Source organism: Clarias gariepinus, unplaced genomic scaffold (assembly GCF_024256425.1).
Source record: "Clarias gariepinus isolate MV-2021 ecotype Netherlands unplaced genomic scaffold, CGAR_prim_01v2 scaffold_38, whole genome shotgun sequence".
In the NCBI taxonomy this organism is placed as follows: domain Eukaryota; kingdom Metazoa; phylum Chordata; class Actinopteri; order Siluriformes; family Clariidae; genus Clarias; species Clarias gariepinus.
In genome coordinates this window covers 186182-212915 of record NW_026521005.1, presented here as the reverse complement: position 1 = coordinate 212915, position 26734 = coordinate 186182, and the positions used below count along the sequence as shown (strand labels likewise).

The 26734-nt window shown below is 41.5% G+C and overlaps 1 protein-coding gene across 1 annotated transcript; it reads right to left on the bottom strand.

Moving 5' to 3' along the window:
* Positions 1 to 460: 460 nt before the first annotated feature.
* LOC128517188 (disintegrin and metalloproteinase domain-containing protein 9-like) lies at positions 461 to 26734 on the bottom strand. Its single transcript, XM_053491005.1, has 22 exons — positions 26607 to 26734; positions 26032 to 26141; positions 25862 to 25938; positions 25687 to 25765; positions 24663 to 24739; positions 23792 to 23972; positions 22259 to 22321; positions 22095 to 22166; positions 21695 to 21864; positions 19941 to 20031; positions 18959 to 19089; positions 18406 to 18571; positions 14094 to 14183; positions 12677 to 12872; positions 8563 to 8668; positions 7280 to 7463; positions 6717 to 6803; positions 5945 to 6050; positions 5557 to 5692; positions 3098 to 3200; positions 1122 to 1150; positions 461 to 826 (listed from the first exon to the last, which is right to left on the bottom strand). Exons 1-22 carry the CDS (start codon positions 26668 to 26670, stop codon positions 724 to 726), a joined length of 2421 nt encoding a protein of 806 aa, XP_053346980.1. The 5' UTR covers positions 26671 to 26734; the 3' UTR covers positions 461 to 723.

Genomic DNA, 26734 nt, shown 5'->3' with positions numbered 1-26734 from the left:
GCGCATTCCTTAGAGCCCTACCTAGCGGATAGAGCAGGATATTGGGACAGAGCCCAGGTGGCAGCAGCGTGAGGAGAAGTTAAAATAATTATTTCAATGTCGTTTGTGATAATGAATAAACAAACACCCCCCCCCCCACACACACACACGCCAAATTGTTGTTTACTTTTATACTTTGACATCACTAATTATTTCGTAAACACAACTAGGACGTGAAATAATCGAACTGTTCATACTGTTTTATATATATATTTTTTTAATTAACAGTTTGTTCACCAAAAATATCTTATTGTTTAAATTAAAGTTTTTTTTTCTTTTGACAAAAATGATATTATACAACACTTGATGTAGAGAGTATCAGCACATACAAATCAAACAATAAATGACAAATGGGGAGAATAAATGTAAAAAAAAACTATAAGCAAAACACATAATAAAATAAAAAATAATAAGTGTTTAACTGTATGGACATTTTTTGTGCAAAGAAAAAGAAATGAAGAAGTGAGGTAATGAGGGGACGATACGACAACCTTCATTAAACAGGCAAACCTTAAACACCATTTAATTATATCCTTAAATTAAAACAGATTTAATTGTTATAGTCATTGACTGAATAAGACTCTCATAATCAGACCAGCAGATCATTTCTTTATCATCAGACGTATAATAACTTCATATTTCTTTGTGCATTTCCACAAACACCTCTTTTCCCCCTGAATTCGCTCAGCTGATGACGTTCCTGGGAGGAATGGGTCTCGGAGCTCCAGGCCCGTTTCTGGGAAGTTGAGAAGTCCAAACTGCAGGCTGTAAGTTACTGTATGTGTTACTGGAACACACAAAGGAGAGAAGAACTGACACTGAGTCACTGTGCTATGTAAGGAGTTCGACACTAGGGGGCGTTGAAGGCTGTTCACGAAGCAGAAACTGCTGTCTTGTCTCTGACACTGGAGACTCCTTCCATACACGTTACATCTCAGAATCTCTTCATTATTAGTTGGTACATGTTTGTTAAAGCATTTCTTATGATAAAATGTTTGCGTTTTCCACCAGACCCGGGTCGGGATAAACCCGTTAGTGAGGCTGTAGGAATAAATGTAAATGGTGTGTGGTGGACAGATTACCTGGTTTCTGCAGAAGTGGACGGCAGATACTGAAACAAACACCAAAGACAAACATGATGAATTAAAAAATGTTCGTAATTTTAACAGTAAAATACTGTATAAATTCTACAGAATCAAACCGTATTTTACAAAACTTGGGATAACCCTAGAATTTACAGTGAAAAAACTGTTATTAGTTTTACAGAGTAAGACCTTAAATTTAACAGTTAAAAACATATGAAAATATGGTTTATTGCAGTGAAATTTATGATATACTGTATTTATAAAAAAGAAACTCTCAGAGAAGGTATTTGTTACTAATATCATGAAGCATCTTGTTGATAGAGTTTAAAAATCAGAAAAATATCTGCTTTGGAAAAAATAAACCGTAAATTTTACAGTAAAAAACTGGCAAAAAAAATGCCAGAAATTTACTGTCAAAAATACGGCAGCAACATTTTTGGTTGTACGGGATTGCACTTATTATACTGTATATTTTACGGATTTTAATAATTTTTTCTACGGTTTATAAATAAACCGTAAATTTTATGGTAAAAACTGGCAGCTGTGGTTGCCAGAAATTTACCAGGCCTGCACGTGCACACCTCTCCTTCCCTTTTTCCCTTCCTCCCTCCTTTAACCGTTTCCTTCCCGAAGTAAAATCCCCCCTTTTCCGTAAGACCTCGTCCGTGTTTGTTGTTGCCCCCCCCTTGTGCCAAACCCATTACAAAATACATGAACATATTTAACACCCCGGTTCAGTGTGCACTTAAAAACCACAATGCAGGACAGAGGACATAAACAATTTTAACATGTGTGTGATAAAATAATTTTTTGTGTAAAAGTCCTTCTATAAAATAATATGCTTAGATTGTCTGCCCAAAAACACTTAAAAATGTCCACCCTGACACTTAATGTTAAGAATTTAAATATTGTTTTGCTGTCTTTATTTAAAATACATGGGACCATGCTGATGTCCGAGTCTTGGATACATTTTCATGGGTTTTGATCATTTGATTTAGGTTTGTATTTATCAATTAGGTCAAAAGTACTCTTTATAGTTTCTTAACAGTAAAATCCGAATGCTTAGCAAGGTAACTTCTATCTCTTTTAGCTCCCAGCTAGTGTGATAACATGATGCTTTTACAGACGAGAGCGATTGTGTAGCAAGCATGGTAGTGTAGTGGTTAGCACTGTCGCCTTCCACCTCTAGGTTTCGGGTTCGATTCCCGTCTCTGTGTGCATGGAGTTTGTACGTTCTTCCTGTGCTAGGTAGGATTCCCCCCAGGTACCTCATCCCCCCAATATACAGAATAAAGTTGTATAGACAATAAGTGAGTAAGTTCTGAGCTGTAAAAAAAAAAGTAAATAAGCCATTAATATTACAATATAAATCTTTCAATTAGACAGTTCTGAGCTGTAAAAAACATGGTTATGATCTGTATTTGTTACAATGTAAACCCTGGAATTTGACGGGAATAAACATGAACATGTTAATTAGACAGTTATAAACCGTAAAAAAAACACTCAAATCTGTAAAATATACAGTATAATGAGTGCAATCCCGTACTACCAAAAACATTGCTACCATATTTTTTACGGTAGAATTCTGGCAACCACAGCTGCCGTTTTTTTACCGTGAAATGTACTGTTTATTTTTTACAGTAAAGGGCACAGAGACTCGACTGTTCACAGATCATCAACATACAGTACAGTACAGTACAGTAATCCCTCCCCAGTGTGTAACGCAGACAACACAGGAGTTCTGGTCGTCCTCTGGCCCGAGCAGTGACCTGCTCTTACTGCACAGGGATCAAACCAGCTGGATTTAATCTCCGCGTGTGTATTATACACCTCAACCCTCCTCATCCTCATCCTTCTGAGAGACTGTGCATTAAACACTGTTACACACTGCAGAATGAAGCCAGCTCCGCCTCGGAGACGTGTCGACTTACTAAGACTAAAAGGAAGGAAGGAGTGTATGATTATCTGGTTACCTGTGGAGTTGTAGAGGGAACGCGCGTCAGTGGTGGAGGTTGTGCTTGTCTTTGGACATTTCTGCTCGGCTGGACGTTGCTCTGAGCTTTCGTTTCGTTTGTCCTGTAAAAAGGGGCAGGGACCGTATGATACTGACTTATAAATACTGACTCAAAGTACTGACTTAAGGTTTAATACTACACTAAACATGATAGTGAGATCACATTAAACACTGCACAACTCTCACAATCCCAAAACACCTGTAAACACTGTAAAGCTATATCAAACACATTGTTAAACCATACACACACACACACACACACACACACACCTGGAAGCATAGGGAAACTACGGTGGCCCTGAAGTGCAAAACCAATAAACAAAATTGAAAACAAAATACCAAATTCAAAACCAAATTAACAAAACGGAAAACAAAATACCTAATATCTGACTGGCCGAGAAGTGCAATACAAATTAACAAAAAGGAAAACAAATTAAAAACCAAATAACAAAACCCCAAACTATTTTTTTTTTGGAGGGGGGGAGTTTGGTTGTTTTGTTTTTGGTTTTGTTAATTTGGTTTTGAATTTGTTAATTTGTTTTCCGTTTTGTTAATTTGTTTTGCACTTCTCGGCCAGTCAGATACAAACCGGAAAAGGTAGGTATAGTTAGCGAATGAAATGCTTAACGCTAATTGGACGAGACATCTGTCACTCAAGATATACAGGAAGTACTGTAGTAGCGGTAGATTCGCGTGTGTATGAATGTGCAAACATTATTGTGGTTTCAAATATGGCGTTCTTACGGTGGCCCTGAAGTCAGTTTTGTTAATTTTTTTGCACTTCACGGCCGTCATAGTTTAAAGTGAAGCAGAACACACAAGAAACAAAGATAAAGAAACAAGTTCCTACTTCCTGTATATTTTGAGTGACAGATGTCTCGTCCAATTAGCGGTAAGCATTTTATTCGCTAACTATACCTACCTTTTCCGGTTTGTATCTGACTGGCCGAGAAGTGCAATACAAATTAACAAATTCAAAACCAAATTAACAAATCCAAAAACAAAATAACAAAACCAACAACCAAACTCCCCCCCTCCAAAAAAAAATAGTTTGGGGTTTTGTTATTTGGTTTTTAATTTGTTTTCCGTTTTGTTAATTTGTATTGCACTTCTCGGCCAGTCAGATATTAGGTATTTTGTTTTCCGTTTTGTTAATTTGATTTTGAATTTGTTATTTTGTTTTGGGTTTTGTTAATTTGTTTTGCACTTCAGGGCCACCGTAGGGAAACAGTAGCTGAGATGTCTTAAAAGAACAAACTAGTTTATATACAGTAGACGGAGACGCTTATTTATTTAGCATGTATGGAAAGAGTCTCCGATATCAGTGCTTAACGCAGTACAACACTGAGAATACTGAAGAAACAACGTAGTATACCTGTGCAAGCGACGATCACCAGCCCTAACACCTGCGCCATACAACCTGTGTGCCTTTTGAGCATGTTAAGCCCTGTATGCTGACATCATCCGATTTCACTTAATATGATGTCACCCAAAATCACCGCACTATTTTGCCTCCTCAGTGTTGTGAGATCATATGGGCCAGGTTTGGTGGTGACCATAACGGTGCAGGTGCGACGTCCAGGGCTCAGACTCTCAGGCGTCCTACTCGCAGCAGATTTCAACCTGTGTGCTGATTTTCATGACTTTTTGAGCATGGTATAAAAAAAAGTTTGTGGGAAAATTGGGTGATTTTTAAGAATGTTAACTTGCATTTAAAAAAAAACATACCAATACCATTATAACTGATTTTATTTTAGAATAGGGGCATTTTATGTCAAGATCCCCAAAAAGCCATGGATGCTGGAAAAAAAAGCATCACTCTATGATGTCACTAAATGTGATGTCACTCAATATGATGACATTCAATATGATTTCACTCAGAAAGTTATTAACCACTTTTCAGCACATCAGGGCGAACCTGTGAGATATCCAAAATCCCTCTGTAAATTTGCATCTTAAATTTTTTTTTAGATCACATGGGCCCGGTTTCATGCTGATTGTATAAACTGTGTTTTGCAAATGACCCAAAATAACTGACTTCATGTTGAAAATAAAAGAAGAATCGTTAGAAGAACAACGGGGCCCTGACACACACTGACATCTGCACTATGAGACATCAACACTATCATAGCGAGGCAATCACATCATAATGCTGATGTCATAGTGCCCTGATAAAGTAATTAGAAGGACATAAGGGTCCTTCACACACTCACATTATGACATAATAGGACTGATGTCATAGTTCTTGGGCCCTAAAAGTAATCAACTTTCTTATTCTCATTTCTCACAGGTTTAACGCTAAGATACTGAATGCAAAACAAAAACCTCGAAAGGTGATAGAGACGAAACACCTGATGCAGTGATTTGTCTCTGTTTAAGAATAAAAAACGCCTAGAAGTGTGAATGCTGGTGTTTTACCTGCGGCGCTTCGAGCACCTCAAACACCTTTTCAGAGAGTCGCGTCTGAATATGTACAGCAAGACGAAGATCAGCAGCACCAGCAGGGGGAGCACCAGCAGGAAGAAGATGAGCAGGCCGTTCCTCAGCGAGTAATCTGACACACAGAGAACAGGACACACGAGCACCTTATTTATAATGGGACAATTAATTTAACCTCAAATCGGTTATAAAGAGGAGGAGGAAGAGGAAGAGGAAACCTAGAGAGCATCAAATAGAAACAGGTTTACAGGGAGGTCAGATCAGACCATCAGAGGGAGCTTAAAGGATAATCAGACTGAGAGCTTATCTGCTGACAGACTTTCATTCGTGTGTGTGTGTGTGTGTGTGTGTGTGTGTGTGTGTGTACCTATTTGAGCAGGTCCGCTGTCCACACTGCCTCCTCTGCCACGTGTGTTGCAGGAAGGCGGAGCCCAGCCGTCGTTGCAGTGACAGTGACCCAAATCATTACACACCTAGAACACAACACACTCACCTCACACACTCGGCCATCCCAGGGGTGGAGTTCAGATGTCTAATCTTTAAGGTGTTTGCATGTTAGGACTGCTCTCTCTCTCTCTCTCTCTCTCTCTGTCTGTCTCTCTCTGTCTCTCTCTCTCTCTCTCTGTCTCTCTCTCTCTCTTTCTGTCTCTTTCTGTCTGTCTCTCTCTGTCTCTTTCTCTTTCTGTCTCTCTCTGTCTCTTTCTCTCTCTCTCTCTCTCTCTCTCTCTCTCTGTCTGTCTGTCTCTCTCTGTCTCTCTCTCTCTCTCTCTGTCTCTCTCTCTCTTTCTGTCTCTTTCTGTCTCTGTCTCTCTCTGTCTCTTTCTCTTTCTGTCTCTCTCTGTCTCTTTCTCTCTCTGTCTCTCTCTGTCTCTCTCTGTCTCTTTCTCTTTCTGTCTCTCTCTGTCTCTCTCTCTCTCTCTGTCTCTCTCTCTCTTTCTGTCTCTCTCTGTCTCTCTCTGTCTCTCTCTGTCTCAGTTCAGAAGAAGAGCTTTATTGGTATTAATGTTAACAAAAGTATTACATTGTTGCCAAAGCAATTAGAAATATAAATAACATTATAATATTCTCTCTCTCTCTCTCTCTCTCTCCCTCTCTTATTTTATTTTAATAATAAACAGTGTAGATGTCACAACACACACCCCGTTGCTGTTGCAGTCAGTTGCAGCATTACACGTTTGTCCACTTGTCAGCACTGATGCGTTCACACACTGGAGCTTCATACAGACCTGAGGACCAACAGTGAATATTAACAATCATAAACATAAAAAACGTGAATTTATGCTGACATTTATATGGACCAACTCTTCAAGGACACACTTTCGTTTAGTCCTGTCACTGTAACACACTTAATCTCATACATTTAAAATATTTTAAATAGAGAATTTACTTTATTTTATCGTGCAGGCGAGCAGCATGGCTATGTGATCGAGATTAATTAACGCCCACACAGTGTGAACGCTAGCTGATGATTTACCCAAAGAATGAGGAAATACTATCCGCTAGCTGCTAGCTAACGCGCCTCAGCCTGGCCTGGCCCAGGTTCTGCACTGCTCGAGCTCGCGTGCTGCTCATTACACTTACGTGTCCATGCTGCGCTCGCGTTAGAATAAACTACACAGAGATTTGGTGTTAGTGCGCGGCACAGGATGAACACGTCACAGGATGAACACGTCACAGGATGAACACGTCACAGAGGACTCACTTTGCCTGTAGCGCACACGGTCCCCGTTTTGACGTATCCCGGGTCGAGGACGTCGCTTCCCAGGTTGAAGTCTGCGTTCATGCACTTGACCCCTGGCGATATTTCCTGGATGCTGATGGCTGCCCCGGGCGGGGGGTAATTAGAGTCATAGTTTGTGCACTGAATCTTCCCACACATGGAGTTACTGCGGAAAAAACGATCAGAGCTGAAACTGAATGTTTTCCTGCAGCAGCGTGCCCTCGAGTGTTTTATTACTCTCACACCAATGCCTTTTCACACAATGTAAACAATTTTTTAAATGTGTTTATGAGAAGCTGGACACATCCCTTTGATATCAGAACAAGTACGTATATTAATATAAACCTGCACTACGGTCAGAGATGCTGTCACAGAGAGTTAATCGACAATTTCTGACCAAACAGAGTCCAGGACCTGTATTTACTAAGCGTCTCAGAGAAGGAAATCCCTCTTAAGTGGGCAAAAAATTTTTGGTCCTACTTTTAGGAGTAAGAGTAAGAGACATGTGCGGAGGGGAGACGTTTTAATAAAATTTCTAGAGTGACACAGAGCTCAAAAAAGGTGATTTTGGGCAACAATAGAATCCTGTTTTTTTTTTTTTTAACATTTACCAGATGTATGTACTCTCTAGAAATCATGTTGATCAGATTATGCAAGTCCTACACAGCTCTATTATAGGGGCTTTAAACAGTTGTGATTGAAGCAGTGTGATTAGGATGACGTCATGCAGCGAGTTGCTGTAAGTGTAACTGTAAGTTTAGTCTGTGTGCATAAAGCTTTCACGCAACTGCCGCTGATTTCTTCATTTCACTTTTCCACCGTTTAAAATTTCAAAAACCTGTAAAACTACAACACCCGCTATAATGTGCAGCCTACTTTATGGCTCTCAGTGTTGTAAAAAAGTGATGTCACGCTTTCCTCGGCACAGTCCTACTCCTCACTGAAAGTAAGAGTAGGAAGCTTCATAAAGAACTTTTATGTCCTACCCTGAGGTGGGAATATTTTCGGTTCTGTAGGAAATTTGAGCGTGATTCCTACGAATGATTCTGAGATGATTAGTAAATGCGGCCCAGATTTCTAACTTAATTACATAACTCTTAAATATTTCTTCTTGACACATGGGAGACAAAACCGTCCCTCTAATGAACACCTTAGAATATCCTTAACCGTGTCCTTGTTTACCAGGACATCCGTTCACACTTACTGACGCTTGTGAACAGAATAGGAACGGGGGAGGGGCTAAAACATACGGAGGCTGCACTTACGCTACAGTACACGGGATGGGAGTGGTTCCGGAGTAGCCACAGTTTCCAAACGTGGTGCCCTTTGTGTTCACATATGGAAAGCACTGATCATTGGCCTTTATTGCACCTGAAAAAATGGAACAGCTGATTAATATATTATTAAAATATTTATGATGAGAAAAATTATTTCAATGTTTAGAATAAGTCTGTATGTAGTAATGTAGTATAATAATAATAAGAAGAAGAAGAAAAAGAAAAAATTAGGTTTTAGGTTAATATTGGTTTTATGTTTGTTTTATATTTCTCAGATTTCTGAAGTGGAATGTGTAACACTCTGTAGATTTGGATATTACATGATTGTATATTCATGACATGGATATTCATATATCATTAAACAAGCTTCAGTTAGTCCAAAATAGAGCCGCCAGGGTTCTCACTAGATCCAGAAAATATGATCATATAACCCCAATATTATCATCCCTGCACTGGCTACCTGTTCAGTTTAGAATTAATTACAAAATAGTATTACTTACATACAAGGCTTTAAATGGTTTAGCTCCCACATACCTAACCAGTCTTCTGATACGCTACAATCCACCACGATCCTTAAGATCACAAAACTCTTGAAGTATTAAAATATCAAAGTTTACAAAAGGGGACGGAGCGGTCTCCTTCCTGATAATGTTGGGTGCTCAAACACAGTCCAACAGTTTAAAAGCAGACTCAAGACACATCTCTTTAGCCTGGCGTACACATAATCCATCTCATAACCTCATACTCCAGTATATCTAAATGCACACTCTCATCTAGTGCTGCTAATATGATGAACGGCAGCTACTCTAATTTCTTCCACCTGTTCCTTCTCTTTCCACCCATCCTGAGGCATCTGGAGATTGTGTCTAGAGATTATGCCAGCTTCAGTAGACAGAGGCCACCACGAAAAGATCCTCAGGCATCCAAAAAACGATGCTTCACATGGAGCTACACATGCTGCTCCCGAGCTCCTAGCGATCCAGACTCCATCTGCATCTGCACTTGTCTGACTCATCCTGGTGCCATGCTGGTGCTGAACTGAAACACATCTTCTGTTATACTGGACCTCCAGCCTCCTAACACACAGTATGAGTGCAGATCAATCCCTGCTATCCATTATCACTCAGATGAGGATGGGTTCCCTGTTGAGTCTGGTTCCTCTCAAGGTTTCTTCCTATTACCATCTCAGGGAGTTTTTTCTTGCCACTGTCGCCGTCACCCTCGGCTTTCTCATCAGGGACTATCTGATCACTATGTTCTATACACATTTTTACTTTCTCCTACACATTTCCATAATCTTCTTTAAATTTTGTGAAGCTGCTTTGAGAACGTTGTTGAAAGCATTATATGAATAAATTTTAATTGAATTGCATTTGTAAAAGCATTAACGCCACCTGTTTGTTAATGAAGTGATGAGGTGCTGCTTAGAACAGAGAAAATAAAGTAATCTAAATATATAAAATGTAAATAAAAATATTATTTATTTAATATATGTTTTTATAATAATAGAATACGTGTATATTACCACATTGCGGTGTGGGAAATGTATGAAGCTGTGCGTGATGCCTTAGGTAAAGGAGCAGATCTGGGGGACTCATGGACGTAGAGTATTATGGTGAACTGGTATGTTTAGATGCTGTCTTCCTCACTCTCATTGATCACTCAGGTTTGTTGACGGTGAGGTGATTGGTCGCGTTACATTCCAGTTCCCCTCTCATGTTTGTGTTTCCTTCTGGCTCTCCCTTTTAGTTATGATGTCATAGTTAGTCCTGCCGGAGTCTCTGCTTGCGCTCTACACTAAATATACATTCACATTATACATTACAGTGGAACCTCGGATTACGAGTAACGCGGTTTACGAGTGTTCGCAAGACGAGCAAAGATTTTTAATAAATTTAACTTGAAAAACGAGCATTGTCTTGGTTTACGAGCACCGAGTATCATGTTTCATGCATGCGCTTTTTGTTTTGTCGCTGAGTGTCACATGATCACAACTGAGCCAATGTTTTTTCTCTCTCTTGCGCTGTGGAATCATCTCCCCTGCTGGGTCTTAGTGCTCGTCTCTTACTGGTATAATCAACATCTGTGGACGCCTGTACTGTGACTACATGTGGGTGAAACATATTTTATTTTGTGTTCGGAAGCGCATGTGTACAGCGCGTGTACAGTTTCTTATAACACACATGTGTGCGAGTGAGTAAGGGAAAAGAAATTCTCAATACAGAGGTTAAAAGTCTATTTTCTTTCTTATCGCAGTGTGTGACACTGTGCCGGCTGACGCGCGCACAGAATTAAAGGCAAGAGACACACTTCTGAGGTAAGGTGCTGGGTCATTTATTTGTTTGTTTTACTTTACAGCAGTGATTCTGTTAGTTTGCGCTCACACGAGTGTCATTAGCGATGTTTATTGCTTTTTTTTTTTAAATAAAACAGTGTAGCGAGAGAGACGTTGATTTATGACCTCTGTTTACAGAAGTGTAGTCCAGTGCGAGAGATGCATTGTGGGTAATGCAGTCTGCTGTGTGTGTGAACGTGAATGTGAGATTTAAGTTAGGATATTAAGCCTAAGTTTTTTAGTTGGATTTAAGTGCAGGATCCACCCGAAAGTTTGTACTATAACCTGACAATGCAGAAAATAAAAGAACGGGGGCATCAATGAGTTTGTCCATCTCATCATTACACGAGCATTAATTAACAGGCTGTTACGCCACATGAGCAACATTAAAATAAAGCGGAGAAGTTTTAATAATTTAGGGGAGAACAACAGTCTTTCCGTTAATGTGTGTGTGAGTGTGTTTAAACGAGAGGAGAAAGTGTGTAAGATGAGGAGGGGGAGACAGGAGGGGCTGAAAGCAAGACTAGCTCTAGCCTCCCACACACACACACACGCGCGCACACACATACACAGAGCTTGCGTGCGCAAAGGAAAACGCTTATCTGCCGGGATTTATTTTTACTTTTTTAAAAGGTATAGAGCAGGTTAATTTGTTTTATTTTTACTTGATATTTTGTATTAATTATTTTTATGTATTTATTTTTTTGGGCTAGAGAACGAATAATTAGAATTTACATTATTTCCTATGGGAAAATATGGAAAAACAAGTGTTTTGGAATACGAGCCGCTTCTGGAACGAATTATGCTCGTAATCCAAGGTTCCACTGTACAAATTAAATTTAATTGAATTAAATGATCTGCAGAGCTGGAAGACCAAAGTTTGAATTACGATTTCCGATTTTGTCGCTCTGTCAATGTTTAAAAGCTGCTTCTTTTCTTTGTTTAGGCAACAGTGGACACAGAACACGGAATTTTCATTAATGAACCAGTTACATTCTGCACACCATGTGTTTATAAAACATTATTCCATTTTCCTCTCAGTCAAACATTTATGATTATGATCGTTGATGAGCTCTGTATCACTCAATGTAAATAAAACATCTCTCCTCTGATCATCTCCGTCTCCTCCCCCGTTCTCTGAACCACATTTCCTTGCTCTTCCTAACCACTTGGGACGACCTCAGAGCCCTCCTGCTTGTATTCCTACTCAGTACTATTAAAGTACGACCAAAAGTGTGTCACTCTGAAAAATTTTGTCCACTTAGGATCGATTTCCTACTCTGAGACGCTTAGGAAATATGGGCCCTGACCTTCTTCCTGTTGAGAAGCTTCCTGTTGCGATGTTCTGGAGAAGGCTTTGCACACTGGTGCGACTCTCCCATCATTAATACAAGATCTTGGAGAGAATCTATTTTAAAAGCTCTGTTCAATATTATTTAAAAAACAACAACATGATGCTTAATCCAATAATCTGAGCTGATCAGTACTTATATGTCAGTGAACACCTCTTGAAGACGTCAGGTTTCGAGCTGTGATTGGACGGTGATTTGTGATTTGTGTGTTCATCACTATGTTGCAGTCGCGCTACACTAAAATCAAATGTAACTGCTAACGCCTGCTTACAGAACTGTGACACAGAAGTACTAAAAAAAAGCTTTTGTTTTTCAGTGAAGAATGTTTTTTTTGTGTGTGTGTGTGTGTTGTACTTCATGTTCTCCCCTCAGTGACACTGCACTTTGTGAAAAATTAAAAGTGGACAGTAGGTACTTTTGCCGAAGAGCTGCTGGCACTCGTAGTCCAGCGTCTGGCACCGGCCTTCGTAGCAGTAGGCGGCGCCGGCGCTGCAGGTAAGGCCGTCCATCAGGTAGAAGTCTCCCGGGCAGAAAGGTGAGCTCCCGTTACAGAACTCGGGCAGGTCACACTCGTTCACGGAGGATCTGCAGACCGCACCGGACACCATGAACTGGAGGAGAAGCAGAGACACATGGTAAGGTTTGCTAACACCTGAACACCTTTGTAATATTTTTGCCTACATCAATATTGTACATGAACCTAACATTACCCAGGATGCTTCACTAATCATATTTTATTTCTCGACTTCTGCAGAGAAAATGTTTTACCTGTGAATGTTTAGAGGACAGATTACGTCACTGGAATTTATTTTCAATATGATTTCTATTACCGGGGATGTTAGTGTTCCTCCTGTTGTTCCTCCTGATGTTCTGGGTGTAGCAGGAGTGTGTTGGGGAACAGAGTTGGGTGTAATATGTTACTGTAATCTAATGAATTTTCCTGATAACATAGTAATGTAACGCATTACATTTTAAATGCATGTGATTTGATTACAGTTACCGATGTCAATAACGTTACGTTACTAGCATTCCTAAAAATGTAGTGTTTTAAAAACAAACAAAATGCATTTAATAAAATCGATTTAAAAATCAGGTTTGAGTGGCAGCATCAGGTAACGAGCATGTGCTTTAATCAGTCGTCGGAGAGCTTTGTAGTTTTACATTTGATGTTGTAACGGGTTCACTCTTTATGCACCAGCCGCACCACAGACACACGGTCACGAGACGGGGTCTTATAGGGACAAACAGGGAAGGAAAGGGTTGAAGGGGGGAGGAAGGGGGGAAGGGGAGGATTTTTAATGCAGAGAAAGCGCAAGATCCGTTAACATTGGTTATCGCCAGTCGGCCTGACCTGGTGGCCCCGGCCCTTTGCGCCCCTGCAGAAGGGGGCCCTAAGTAGGGAGTAGGGGGGTGGGGGGCCCTAAGTAGGGAGCCTACGGAGTGAGCGGGGAGCGACAACAGGTTGAGGGGCAGCCCATCACAGATGCATGCAGTCTCAGATGTTTTCAAAGTAACTTAAAAGTAACGCAGTTATTAATCTGATTACCTTTTACATGTAATAAATCAGTAATGTAAACAAATGACAATTTTAAAGTAGTAATCAGTCATTTGTAGTAATTTAGTAGTTTTCTAAATAACTTCCCCAACACTGTAGGGGACAGAGGTGTGTGTGTGTGTGTGCGGAGTGTTATTAAGTGCCGTTCTCTTAATCAGACGCAAAAGGTTAAAAAAGGTCAACTCCAAAGATTTCAAGATTTCGTTTCAATTCATGCCTGCATTTATAGCCTTATCTATGTGTGTGTGTGTGTGTGTGTGTGTGTGTGTGTGTGTACCTGACAGTCTTGACAGCAGAGACCAGTAGCGCAGGCTGAACCCTTCGTTAAGGTGCATGTAGCTGCATTACAGCATTTATTTGTGCAGGTCTGCAATCACACACACACACACACACACACACACAAAATGATTTATTAATAATTACTAAACTGCCGGGTCTTTGTTTTTAACCAGAAACATAAACCCTGCACATGGTCATGCTCATTGCTGAATCTTTTCACAGATGAAGTTGTCTGTTTCATGTACATTTAGCCCCGCCCACAAAAATCCATAGGCAGCTGAAAATAGCGACTAAGCGGTAAAAGACGTAAAGCGCTAACAGTAAGCTAAATCCTCCAGCACTGCAGGACAGCTGGTCACACACACTGCTGTGTAAGAACTGGACTAAGACTCAGTGACGCCACCTGTAGGTTAATCTATAAATAGGCAAATAAAGTCTCACTGTTGTTTGAAAGACACCAACTTACCTCAGTCACTAGCAAATGTAGCTTCACTTTACCCAAACTGCTCATGTGGCTCTCACAGCTTGGTATGGCTTGATATAACTGTGACTGAGGACTTTTGTGAATTCAACATGGACACTTTTCCAGCATTGGAGACCAAAACCGTGTTGTTGTACCAGGCTGTAAACATGTTTATTTCTGTTGTTCAGGTGGACACTTTGTCATTGGGCTCTATGGGGTTAAATCACTTCTGGTGGCCATTTAAGGAACTACATGTTTGGCACTTCTGCATTGACTTCTTCTTTCAGACTGGCGGTTGCACCACAAACAAAGGCTTTTTATTTCTATAGGCTGCCAATACTTTTGTCCTGCTTGTTTTATTTTTCTATAGATTTGAGCATGATCTTTAATTTTGAAGTGGTTTAACCTTAACAGTGTTATCTATATAGTACAGTAAGTGAAGTGTAGAATCACTTATCAGAATTAACCATATAATTTTAAATTAAATAAATCAGGCCTGTTATACCGTGATGTGTATCTCCTGCACAAAATAAAAAAAACCCTAAAATAAGTCTTTCTGTTCCATTTCAGGGCAACAGTAAAATACCTCCATATAGATTCCAGTCTTTCATTTGAAGCTCATGTAGATAATATTACCAGGATAGCATTCTTTCACCTCAGAAATATTGCCAGAATAAGAAATATATTGTCGCTAAACGATGCAGAAAAACTAGTTCATGCTTTTATCACCTCTAGGTTGGACTATTGTAATGCCTTACTGTCTGGTTGTTCAGCTAGATGCATAAATAAGCTTCAATTAGTCCAGAATGCAGCAGCGAGAGTCCTCACTAGAACCAGAAGATATGAGCACATCACCCCTATCTTATCTTCACTCCATTGGCTCCCTGTGAAATTTCGCATTGATTTTAAAATACTACTCTTGACATATAAAGCATTAAATGTTCTCGCGCCGCAGTACCTGAGTGAACTGCTAGTGTCTTACGATCCGCCACGCCTACTTCGATCAAAGGATGCAGGCTGCTTGTCAGTACCGCGTATTATTAAAAATACAGCTGGGGGCGGAGCTTTTTCTTACAAAGCCCCGAAGTTATGGAATAGTCTTCCAAATAGTGTTCGGGACTCAGACACAGTCTCAGTGTTTAAGTCCAGGCTAAAAACCTATTTATTTAGCCAAGCATTTTTATAAATAGATTTGCCATAGGTAAAGGAGCAGATCTGGGGGACTCATGGACGTAGAGTATTATGGTGAACTGGTATGTTTGGATGCTGTCTTCCTCACTCTCATTGATCACTCAGGTTTGCTGACGGTGAGGTGATTGTTTGCTTTACATCTCAGTTTCCCCTCATGTCTGTGTTTCCTTCTGGCTCCTCCCTTTTAGTTATGATGTCATAATCCCGCTGGAGTTCCTGCTTCTACTCTGCTCTCCATATACATACATGTTATACATTGTGTGACTGTGACCATACCTTCTCTTCTGCTCTCTCTCTCTCTGTCTTACTACACATGTTTCTCCTAAGCTGCCAGTGATCCAGACCCCCCTCTGCCCTCTGGATCTGTCTGACTCGTCCTGGTGTCCCGTTTCTGGTTAGAGATCACGTCACATGGAGCTCCATGTGGTCTGTTTGGGATGTGTGTGATGAATGGGAACAGTTCCACTTCACCATGTAGACAGTCCTGGCCTCGGCTGATATCCCCCGTGCCTATCGTGCAGAGCTCCACCCTCACTTTGGCTACTTAGACAACACCTCTGATATGATAATTCCAGCATACAGACCACTCATCAGGCACTCAAAACCAGGAAGCAGGTGAAAACCTGGCCAGCAGGAACTATCTCTGCCCTTTAGGACTGTTTTGAAAACACTGACTGGAACATGTTTAGGGAGGCTGCAACTTACAGGGACTTCACTGACTTGGAGGAGTACACGTCATCAGTGACCAGATACATCAATAAGTGCAGCAATGACTTCACTGTCTACAAGAACCCAACCAGAAACCGTGAAATACTGCGGGGGTGCGTACACTTCTGAAGACACGAGACTATGACTTCAGAGTGGGGGACAAGGTGGCCCTATAAACAGCAAGGGCCAAACTTTCTCAGGCAGAAGAGAGGTGAAGCGTGCACACGCCCAGAGAATCGGCAAACACTTCAGTGGCCCATTAGAAACTAAAGGATGACATCACCGGCCTGTGACGGTGACGGATCCCTTCCAGGTGCACTGAACAACTTCTATGCTCGGTTCGACACACAGAACAACGTGATAGCGAGGAAGACCATCCCTCCTCTGAACGACCAGGTGCTGTTTCTCACCACAGCTATGGTGAGGAAAACTCTATGCAGATACAACCCATGTAAAGCAGCTGGTCTGGACAATATTCCAGGCAGAAGGCTCAGAGAATGTGCTGAACAGCTGGAAGATGTTTTCACTGACATCTTCAAAATCTGGCTGAGCAGCCCCATCATTCCCACATCAAGTCCACCACCATTGTCCCTGTTGCACTTACACCGATGATCATAAATGGCTTCGAGCGGCTCGTCATGAGACACATCAAGACCCCGCTGCCCCATCACTGCAGTTTGCATATCGTCCTAACCGTTCAGCGGATGATGCAATCTCTACCACACTCTATCTTTCACACACTTGGATAATAAGGACCCCTATGTACGTTCAGATGCTGTACGTAGATTTTAGTTTAGCATTCAACACTATCATCCCCCAACACCCGATTGGGAAGCTGAGCCTGTTGGGCCTGAACACCTTTTTCCATAACTGGATCCTGAGCTTTCTGACCGGAAGGTCTTAGTCAGTACGAATCGAGGACTGCATGTCCAGCACCACCACCCTGAGTACCACACACACACACACACACATTGTCACTCAGATTAATTCAACTACCTCAAAACATTGAGACTGGACTGATAAATCAACAAACACGCAAACACACTGATCTACACGACCAAACTATTGTACACACCAACCTGTAAATGCTCTTTTGCAAAATATTCATCAACTATTTGCACAAACTATTTTTATTCTTGCTGCTACTTATTAAATGTTTACAGTTTACTGTTTCTCCTCCCACTTCCTCTACTCATCACCTCAACACCACAGGGTATCGTCATGTCATGCTTGTCGCATTGTCACTTTGTCACTCATTTGCACATTTGCATGTGCACTTTATGTTGTCTCTTTTGTAAAAAACATAAATAGTTCCCTTTTAACTTAAAATGTCCATCTGTCTCAGCAGGCCAGCTAATAAGGTTTCTTAGTTAGTTAGTTAGTTACTGTTCATTTATGTTGTTAATTTATGTTGCACGTAGCACCTGTAGGTCCTGGAGGGATGTTGTTTCGTTTTACTGCCGACTTGACTACTGAGCCTTCCATAACAAATTGGGCTCCATATAGACCTAAACACATCTCCTGTTATACTGAACTTCCAGCCTCGTAACACACAGTATGAGTGCAGATCAATCCCTGCTATCCGTTATCACCCAGATGAGGATGGGTTCCCTGTTGAGTCTGGTTCCTCTCAAGGTTTCTTCCTATTACCATCTCAGGGAGTTTTTCCCTCAGCACCGTCACCCTCGGCTCGTTCATCAGGGACGATCTGATCATTCTGATTCACACGCATTCACATTTTATACACTCACTAACTCACTCATCTTCTATACGACAGTGCTAACCACTGCACCACTGGGCTGCCACATTTTATACAAATTTACATACGTTTCTTTTTATTGTGTAAAGCTGTTTTACCACAATGACAATTTTTAAAAGCACTATAGAAATGAAATTGAATTGAATTGAAATCCTGTTCTTCCTGAAATCTGCCCTCGCTCGGCCGTACCTGAGGCGTTCCGCAGTCACACTCCTCACCCTCCTCCAGGACCCCGTTCCCACACTGAGCCTTGGTGATGATGTTCGTCGGCACGTTCAGCAGACACAGACCTCCACCTCGCTGGACCAAATTCTGGAAATCCTGATCACTGCACGTGCTGAACGATGTCGACCCACTACACACACACACACACACACACACACAGAAACGTAATCAGTCAACAGACCACATCGCTTATTCTAATAGGTTACGGTTCCTACGGTCACGGCATTCATCCAGATGCAACACTTTTAATAAACAGATTGTTGATAAGATCTTTATTAATGTAACGTGTATGTAAGGAGTCTCCAGTGTCAGCACTTTATAACAGTCAGAGGTAAATCTTTAACTGTACATTTTCTAATTTCTTCTTTTCCCAGTGCACTTTAATAGAGAGATAAATTAAAGACTGGTGAGGAGACGATTCTCATGTCCTCGTGGTTCATATTGCTGATTATTTTTCCAGACCTGCACCACATGTGGACTATTCCCCTAACAGACTGAGTAAGGACGTGGTACTGACGTGGCCTGAGAGTACATGATGCAGTTGTGACCATCACACTGGCAGCGTCCGTCATCGTGGGTCATGCCCAGATTGTGGCCCATCTCATGCGCCAACACCGTGGAGTAATACTGCAGCGCGTTGTTGCTGTACTGCAAAGAAAACAGACTGTGGTTAACAATATTGACACTGAATACAATCTCTCTGTCTCTCTCTCTCTCTCTCACTCATTGTCTAGACATTCCTGTGTTTCCAGTTTCCAGTCTGACAGAGTTCCACATTAAGGGTGTGTCTTTAGAACAACACACACATTAGGTAATCAGTGCTTCTCTTACCGTCATTTTAACACAACCACCTTCCAGATTGTTATGTCACATAGAATTGTCAGGCTTTCACAATATCATGGGATTAAAAAATGTTTAAAAAAACCACATGAATTAAAAACCTTAACCCCTTTTTTTTTTTACTTTAAACAATATAACATTATAAACTTTTAGGTTTTGATTATATCGACCCCTGATGTTAAATAGTTGTTTTCATGCATATTTGCACAGCCATTGCCACTTAAAAAAAAAAATATATATATATATATATATATATATATTATTTTTTTCCTTCCCCTCCTATATTCCTATATTTCTATATTTTGTAATATTTTTTATTATGCCCTTACTTGTACAGTTTATTTTACTAGTTACATTTTCTTTTGTATTTCTTTTTATTAATATTTATTCCTTATATATAGTTTTTATTTTATTTTCAAGGTCACTGGCGGTCGTACAAGCATTTCATTGCATATCGTACTGTGTATGACTGTGTATGTGACAAATAAAATTTGAATTTGAAATTTGAATTTGATTTGCTTCTGACATAAATAACAGACACTAAGTTCATGTTCCCGATCAGAGAACGCAGTCGGACCTGTAACACCAGACAGCACCATCAGGACGAGACTGACGGCATTTCATTATCAGAGTATTAGAATGAGGTTTAGGGTTCTTACCACGCTGATTCCTCCGCCAGCGCTCGCTGAGCAAACCGTCCCGACGTACGCCATGCCCAAAATCCCTCCGCTGTAGGCTCCTGATCGGCCCCTGGAAAGAGAAAACATATAGAAGGAGATGAAACAGGAGCAAGACGACAGCGAGGTCTTACACAGACTCTTAAACCTGAATTAAGATTTTCTGCTATTGAGGTTTAGTCAAGTGTTAGGCTGGCGGCAAGAAAGTAATATGTTCAATTTTAATATTAATCCAGAGGAGTTTTTTAAAATCATTTAACAATAATAAGATGGGCACTGTTCATGAATGAGAGCCCAGTGGAGACAGTGAACAGCTTCTGATACCTCGGTGTTCACATCACGCAGGACCTGTCATGGTCCTGTCACATCAACAGCGTGGAGAAAAAGGCCTGGCAGCGTCTCTACCACCTAAGACGCTTGAGAGACTTTAGACTGCCCTACAAGGTGATCAAGAACTTTTACTCCTGCACCATAGAGAGCATCCTGATGGGAAACATCTCAACCTGGTTGGGGAACAGCACCATGCAGGACAGATGAGCTCTACAGAGGGTGGTGAGATCAGCTGAGCGCATCGTCCGCACCGAGCTCCCTGGCGGTAGTGCAGGTCAGGAAAGTGATTCCGCTCCCTGAAGGCCAACGCAGAGAGAATGAGGAGGAGCTTCTTCCCGCAGGTGATAAAGTCTCTCAACCACACCACCACACAGGACTAAACAATCTGATTTCTTCTGTCACACAATAACACTCTCCCTGCATTCCTGCTAACACACCAATCAGGAGGTGACACACTTCTCATGACGTTGCACATACACACATTGTTCTGCTCGTTTCTGGACATTGCTCATTTTCGTACAAACATTTCACTGCATATCATACTGTGTATGGTGGTGTACAGTATGTGGAATTAAATTTTAATTTGTTTCTTTCTCTGTAGTTGCATAATGCGTTTATAGCAGTCACAGTCTGTAAGCGTACTTTTGGTTTCTTTTCTGTTCTATCTAAATAAACATTTTATTACGAGTGTTTAAATGAGCACGACTATAACGACCCGGGTGTCGTGAGGGGCGGAACCATGAGAGAATACCCTGTCCTGCTCAGAACAGGCAGATCCGCAGGCAGCTATGCCACAGAGTTCTGGACAGATCTACGACCATACAGACGTGCGGTTGCTAGGATTAGGATAATCTAAGATAAAAGACAAAGACAAAGACCCAGCGTCAGTCTTTCTAAAGAAGCCGGCTTGTATGAAAAAGAAGGAGATCGGCACGTTCAAGTCAAGCGTGCACTCTTAGTTCATGTTAAAGTCAAAGCACATAATATAACGCTTAAGCCCTTATTAAGGGTGGACTCGTCCAGAGACGGCAGGAAAGTTTATTTTTAGTTTCCAAAGCCCCGACTGGGCTCAAGGAGATGGCAGAGCCCTGTTAGCTTTTAGTTTTAGTTTTCTTTGGTTTTCTTTTTAGTGCCACCTAATAATCTCACAGTCCATCTCCAAACGGGAGGGTCTGTGTGTCATAAGCCCTCTCCCAAACTCCTATTCCACTGACCACCTCAGAAGCCCTACATAAGGCCTCTCATAAATAGTATTACATCTCATGGTGCAGCTCTCTAACTCCCACCACATAACAACTACAGCATCCAAAGATGCTGCAGAAACTCTCATACACCACTGACATGAAAAACGTGAACTTCTGTGTCTAGCAAACTAGACATTCTTACACATGCTTACACACACTTACACGACGAGCTGGCTCATGTCGCTCCTGATTTGTGATGTCAGATTATCTTTCCTCCATGCGGCAAACTGCGCTAGAACATCTCTTGGGTCTCCGTTCACGTCGAAAGGGTTTCCCGTCTTGAAAATCTCTATGCCCACCAGGGCGATGCGGATGTTCAGCTCCTTGTAGTACTGGAGACAGAGATTACACTCAGGTCAGAATGATGCTAAAGGAATAAAGTGCTCTGCTCCCTGCAGTTATGGGAGAATAATAAACGAGGAGGTGGTGTGATGATGGGTATTCATCGTCGCCACCCTGAGGTTGATTATTTTCCGATAACAGCACATCCACACCACAGCTGTGTCAGGACAGGTTTAAACACAGAGAAATCGCTCACAAGGCATCAGGAATCAGTTCTCACCGTGTCCAGGTAATTAGCAAGCTGTATCATTTCCTCCGTCACGGCTGTGCGGTTGCGGTTCTTAAGGTTATACTGTGCGAGTAAACAAACAAATAAACAGTGAAGCAAGTAGAATACTTACAATATATACGGTATTTATATATAAATAAGATTGAGACTCCTACTCTCTGATTGTCCACCACTAACACCAGCTCCACATATCGGGTCTGAGGCAGGGAGCGCTTCCTCTGTCAGAGACACCAAAACATATTAAATCAGTGCAATATCTATAAAGTCAGCAATAAAAGAGAGGAAAAGTAGTGTTCTTCAGAAATCATGACAGAGGTACATATGCAGGGGCGGAGTTTGTCTACCACAGGGGCGTATCTTAGTGTATGAGGAGTACGGGTGCCATGGCTTTACTGTGTGCTGCCCAATAACGAATGTGTTTTTCACTAAAGCTGTCATTAATGAGATCATTACAGATTTCTTTCTTCTTTGTCTTTGGGCTGTTCCCTTTCAGGGGTCGCCACAGCGAATCATCTGCCTCCATCTAACCCTATCCTCTGCATCCTCTTCTCTCACACCAACTAACTTCATGTCCTCTCTCACTGCATCCATAAATCTCCTCTTTGGTCTTCCTCTAGACCTCCTGCCTGGCAGTTCCAACCTCAGCATCCTTCTACCGATATATTCACAATCTCTCCTCTGAACATGTCCAAACCACCTCAATCTGGCCTCTCTGACTTTATCTCCAAAACATCTAACGTGGTTTGTCCCTCTGATGAACTCATTCTTGATCCTATCCATCCTTGTCACTCCCAAGGAGACCTCAACATCTTCAGCTCTGCTACCTCCAACTCTGCCTCCTGTCTTTTCTTCAGTGCCACTGTCTCTAAGCCGGAGAGCATCGCTGGTCTCACCACTGTCCTGTACACCTTTCCTTTCATTCTCGCTGATACTCTTTTATCGCACAACACACCTGACACTTTTCTCCACCCATTCCAACCTGCCTGTACCCGCCTCTTCACCTCCTTTCCACACTCTCCGTTGCTCTGGACCGTTGACCCTAAGTACTCAAAGTCCTGCAACTTCTTTATCTCTGCTCCCTTTAGCCTCACCGTTCCTCTTAAATCCCTCTCATTTACACACATGTATTCCGTCTTGCTGCGGCTAACCTTCATTCCGCTGCTTTCCAGAGCGTAACTCCACCTCTCCAAATTTTCCTCCACCTGTTCCCTGCTCTCGTCACAAAGCACAATGTCATCTGCAAACATCATAGTCCATAGGGACTCCTGTCTTACCTCATCTGTCATCCTGTCCATCCAGAGCAAACAAAAAGGAGCTTAAAGCCGATCCTTGATGCAATGAGATCATTACAGTAACAGGAATATATTGCTGATAAATGTATACTCCTGATTTATTTCAACACTTGCAAAATCTTATTTTTCATTGTATTAGTTCTCCTTATTTCAAAGCCACTGTTCTCTCTTCAGTCAGCATTTTCCATCCCTGATTTTAACTGGTTTAAAGACAGGGGTCTAGACGTTACCGAAAAGCGCTTTATTGGGAAAGTTAGAAACTTCTGGCATCCCTGGAACTACAAACTGCGCACAAGTGATTCGAAAAAGCAGAGAAAATCACCTTCTGCATGCGCGTAACTCAAACCTGTAACACAAAGTCTGTTAGCCAGACAGCAAAATACAAACACGTCTGACCCGTAACAACGTGTCCATTGACAAGGTGTGGCCACAGTCGCCCTGATCACATCCGCTGTCCACCCCACACACGAACGGCTCCGAGGGGTTGTCCTTCAGGGGAAACAGGATGTGCTCGTTGTTTGAAGCGTTCCGAGCAGGTTCCAGGGCGTAACTCTCGCGCCCCAGGAAAATGACGCCCCTTAAAAACACAATGCGCATATTAAGCTAATTACAGAATGTACATACTGATAATAATCTGTTACAGAGTTGTTATCATTCCATTCATTCAATCATCTTCAGTGAAAGCATTGTCCTAGTCAGCATGATGTCAGCAGGTGTGCAGCCAGAATACTCGCACTGTTCTGTAAAGCAGATGTAAAGCTCTATCTGATGAGGATCTCACACACACAGAAACTCAAACACACTAAAACACACACCCTGGTGTGGAATTGGTGAAGGTGTGACAGCACAAAGTTTTTGATGTTTTCTCTCTCTCTCTCTCTCTCTCACACACACACAGACACACACACACACACACATGCACGTAATGAATGGAATCAGTAATACTGAGACACTTCTTGTCCTCCTCACACAGTGGCTTGGCTCAGTGTGTCAGAGTTATTCTTTAATAAAAACACACTGAGTAACTTTTTTACATAGGGACAGAGCAGTTAATAATGCATATTATTATTATTATTATTATTATTATTATTATTATAATGACTAGTATTCATTTGTTTGTAACTCAAATCTATGACGCATCAGTTATTGCTCAGTGCCCCACACCCCTGTATAACCCATTCTAATGACAGGAGCAGCTGGACAAACGAGTGGAGACACATCAACAGCTGGATATTGAGTGGAAGTAAAGGTGGAGCTGGTCTCATACCTGAGTCCAGTACAGGTGCTGAGCGCCACCAGAGACTCCTCATAACCCGACACTCGCCCGTGGTAATGACACAACACCTGGAACACACAAACAGCAGCACAGCGTTTAACACTCCTGTAACAAACCTGTTATACACCACTAACAAACCTGTAGTACACCTGTGTAACGCACCTGTAATATAACTTAAAAATCTGCAATACACATGTAACATCCGTAACATCCACACATTCATTTTTGCATCTATGTATCAGTGTAGCTCTCTAGTTCCCCACACATTCATCAATCTATCCATCCATCAACCCATCTACGCATTCATCCACCCGTACACTTTCCTATCTCGAAATCCCTCCACACTTATAACCTGACATAAACATCTATCCATCTATCCATCTATCCTCTCAGCCATTTATGTGTCTATAAACCCACGCCATTTTGTCATCTACCTGTTTTCCCATCTTAGTCAAGTGCAATCCCCAAATGCCACAATCACACATCACCACCACTTCTATCATCATCATCATCATCATCCTCATCCCTATCATCACTGACATCATCACCAGCATCAGCATCATCAACATTATAACTGACATCAAGACTGACATTATCATTATCATCATCACTGACATCATCATCATCCTTATCACCATCATCATCACTGACATCATCATCATCATCCCAATTATCACTGACATCCTCATCACTGACATCATTATCATCCTCATCACCATCATCATCACTGACATCATCATCATCCTTATTATCCTCATCCTCATTATCCTCCTCATCATCATCACTGACATCCTCATTACCCTCCTCCTCCTCATCATCATCATTATCATCATCACTGACATCATCATCATCCTCAGTGTGAGTGGCCATGTCATGTTTGATTCCGTGTGTCTTTGACCAAATCTCAACAGAATATTCTCAGAGTTCTCAGATTCCCTGTTCAGAGACCAAACCTCACTCTGTCACATCTTCTATTCAGTGAATTAGTGACGTGAGCAGCGCGTGTGAGTCTTACAGGTTTCACTCTGTGTGTTTTCACTGAGACCTGATGCACATCATGCGAGACCACAGTGAAATCCGGAGATAAAAAGTCTCTGGAACACAAAAAATAAACACACACAAAGTAACAGCTGTAAATACATAATCAGTCACATGACCAAAAAAATGAATAATCATAGTGAAAGGCATACCTGTTCTTGATTAGATGTAGGAGATGAACGGTGTCATTTATCTCGATCGAGTAGGTCAGACTGTCTGGATCCGAACTCTGCAAATACAAGTAAAAGAAAAAACTTATATTAAACTCAGTTCACAACTGAGAAGGTGAATAAACAACCTGGAGATTATAATCACTCTCTACCGCTGTGTGTGTACGCATGCTGTCGTCATGTCTCTCCCATCGCTTGTGCACGAGCTGAGGAATGACGATCTGGTAATGTCTCAGGTGGGACGTTTGCTCGGGGAAAAGGTCTGTGGAGACATCAGTGACATGTGAGTCTGGCGTTTATTATAAAATGAGTTGTTGCTAATTAATTGCTGAGATTAAAACCACACAATGCTGTAGAAAAATGAAGAACTTTGAGTTTCTAACAGTAATTTGGTTTTATCACACCAGAGGTTGTTAAATAATATCATGCAACCTCTAACACTTTTCGCACTTAAAGCAAAATAAAGCATGGCTATCTTTAGGTCTTTCCTGAATGCAAACAGCAGCATTTAAATGAACCAGTCCATCTCTCCTAACGAGTCGGACGAGTCTGTACTACAGCTGTTCCAAGATCAAACGAGACTTAATATCAACATGAACATGTGATTCGTATAAACTCTGAGGTCGAACTTTATCAGACACAGAGTCGTGTATCAGAGGTGTGTAAAGCTCTGCTCCCTGAGACAGCTGAGGAAGTGACGGATCTGTGTTTGTGTAAAATGTCTCACCTTGGCTCACGGCTCCGTCTGCGTGGATTAAGACCAGCAGGAGAACTGTGGCCAAGTGTCCCATGCTCCGTCTTCTGTTACTCCCAAGGTCTTCTACCTCTAGGTCTTAGGGAATCCAGTGGTGTGTG

Coding starts and splice junctions, on each gene's coding strand:
- LOC128517188 (XM_053491005.1), bottom strand. CDS start 26,670: ATGGGACACTTGGCCACAGTTCTCCTGCTGGTCTTAATCCACGCAGAC. Junction 22,167..22,258: donor TAGTGGTGGACAATCAGAGA/GTAGGAGTCTCA, acceptor TTACTCGCACAG/TATAACCTTAAGAACCGCAA. Junction 19,090..19,940: donor CTGGCGGAGGAATCAGCGTG/GTAAGAACCCTA, acceptor TTTTCTTTGCAG/TACAGCAACAACGCGCTGCA.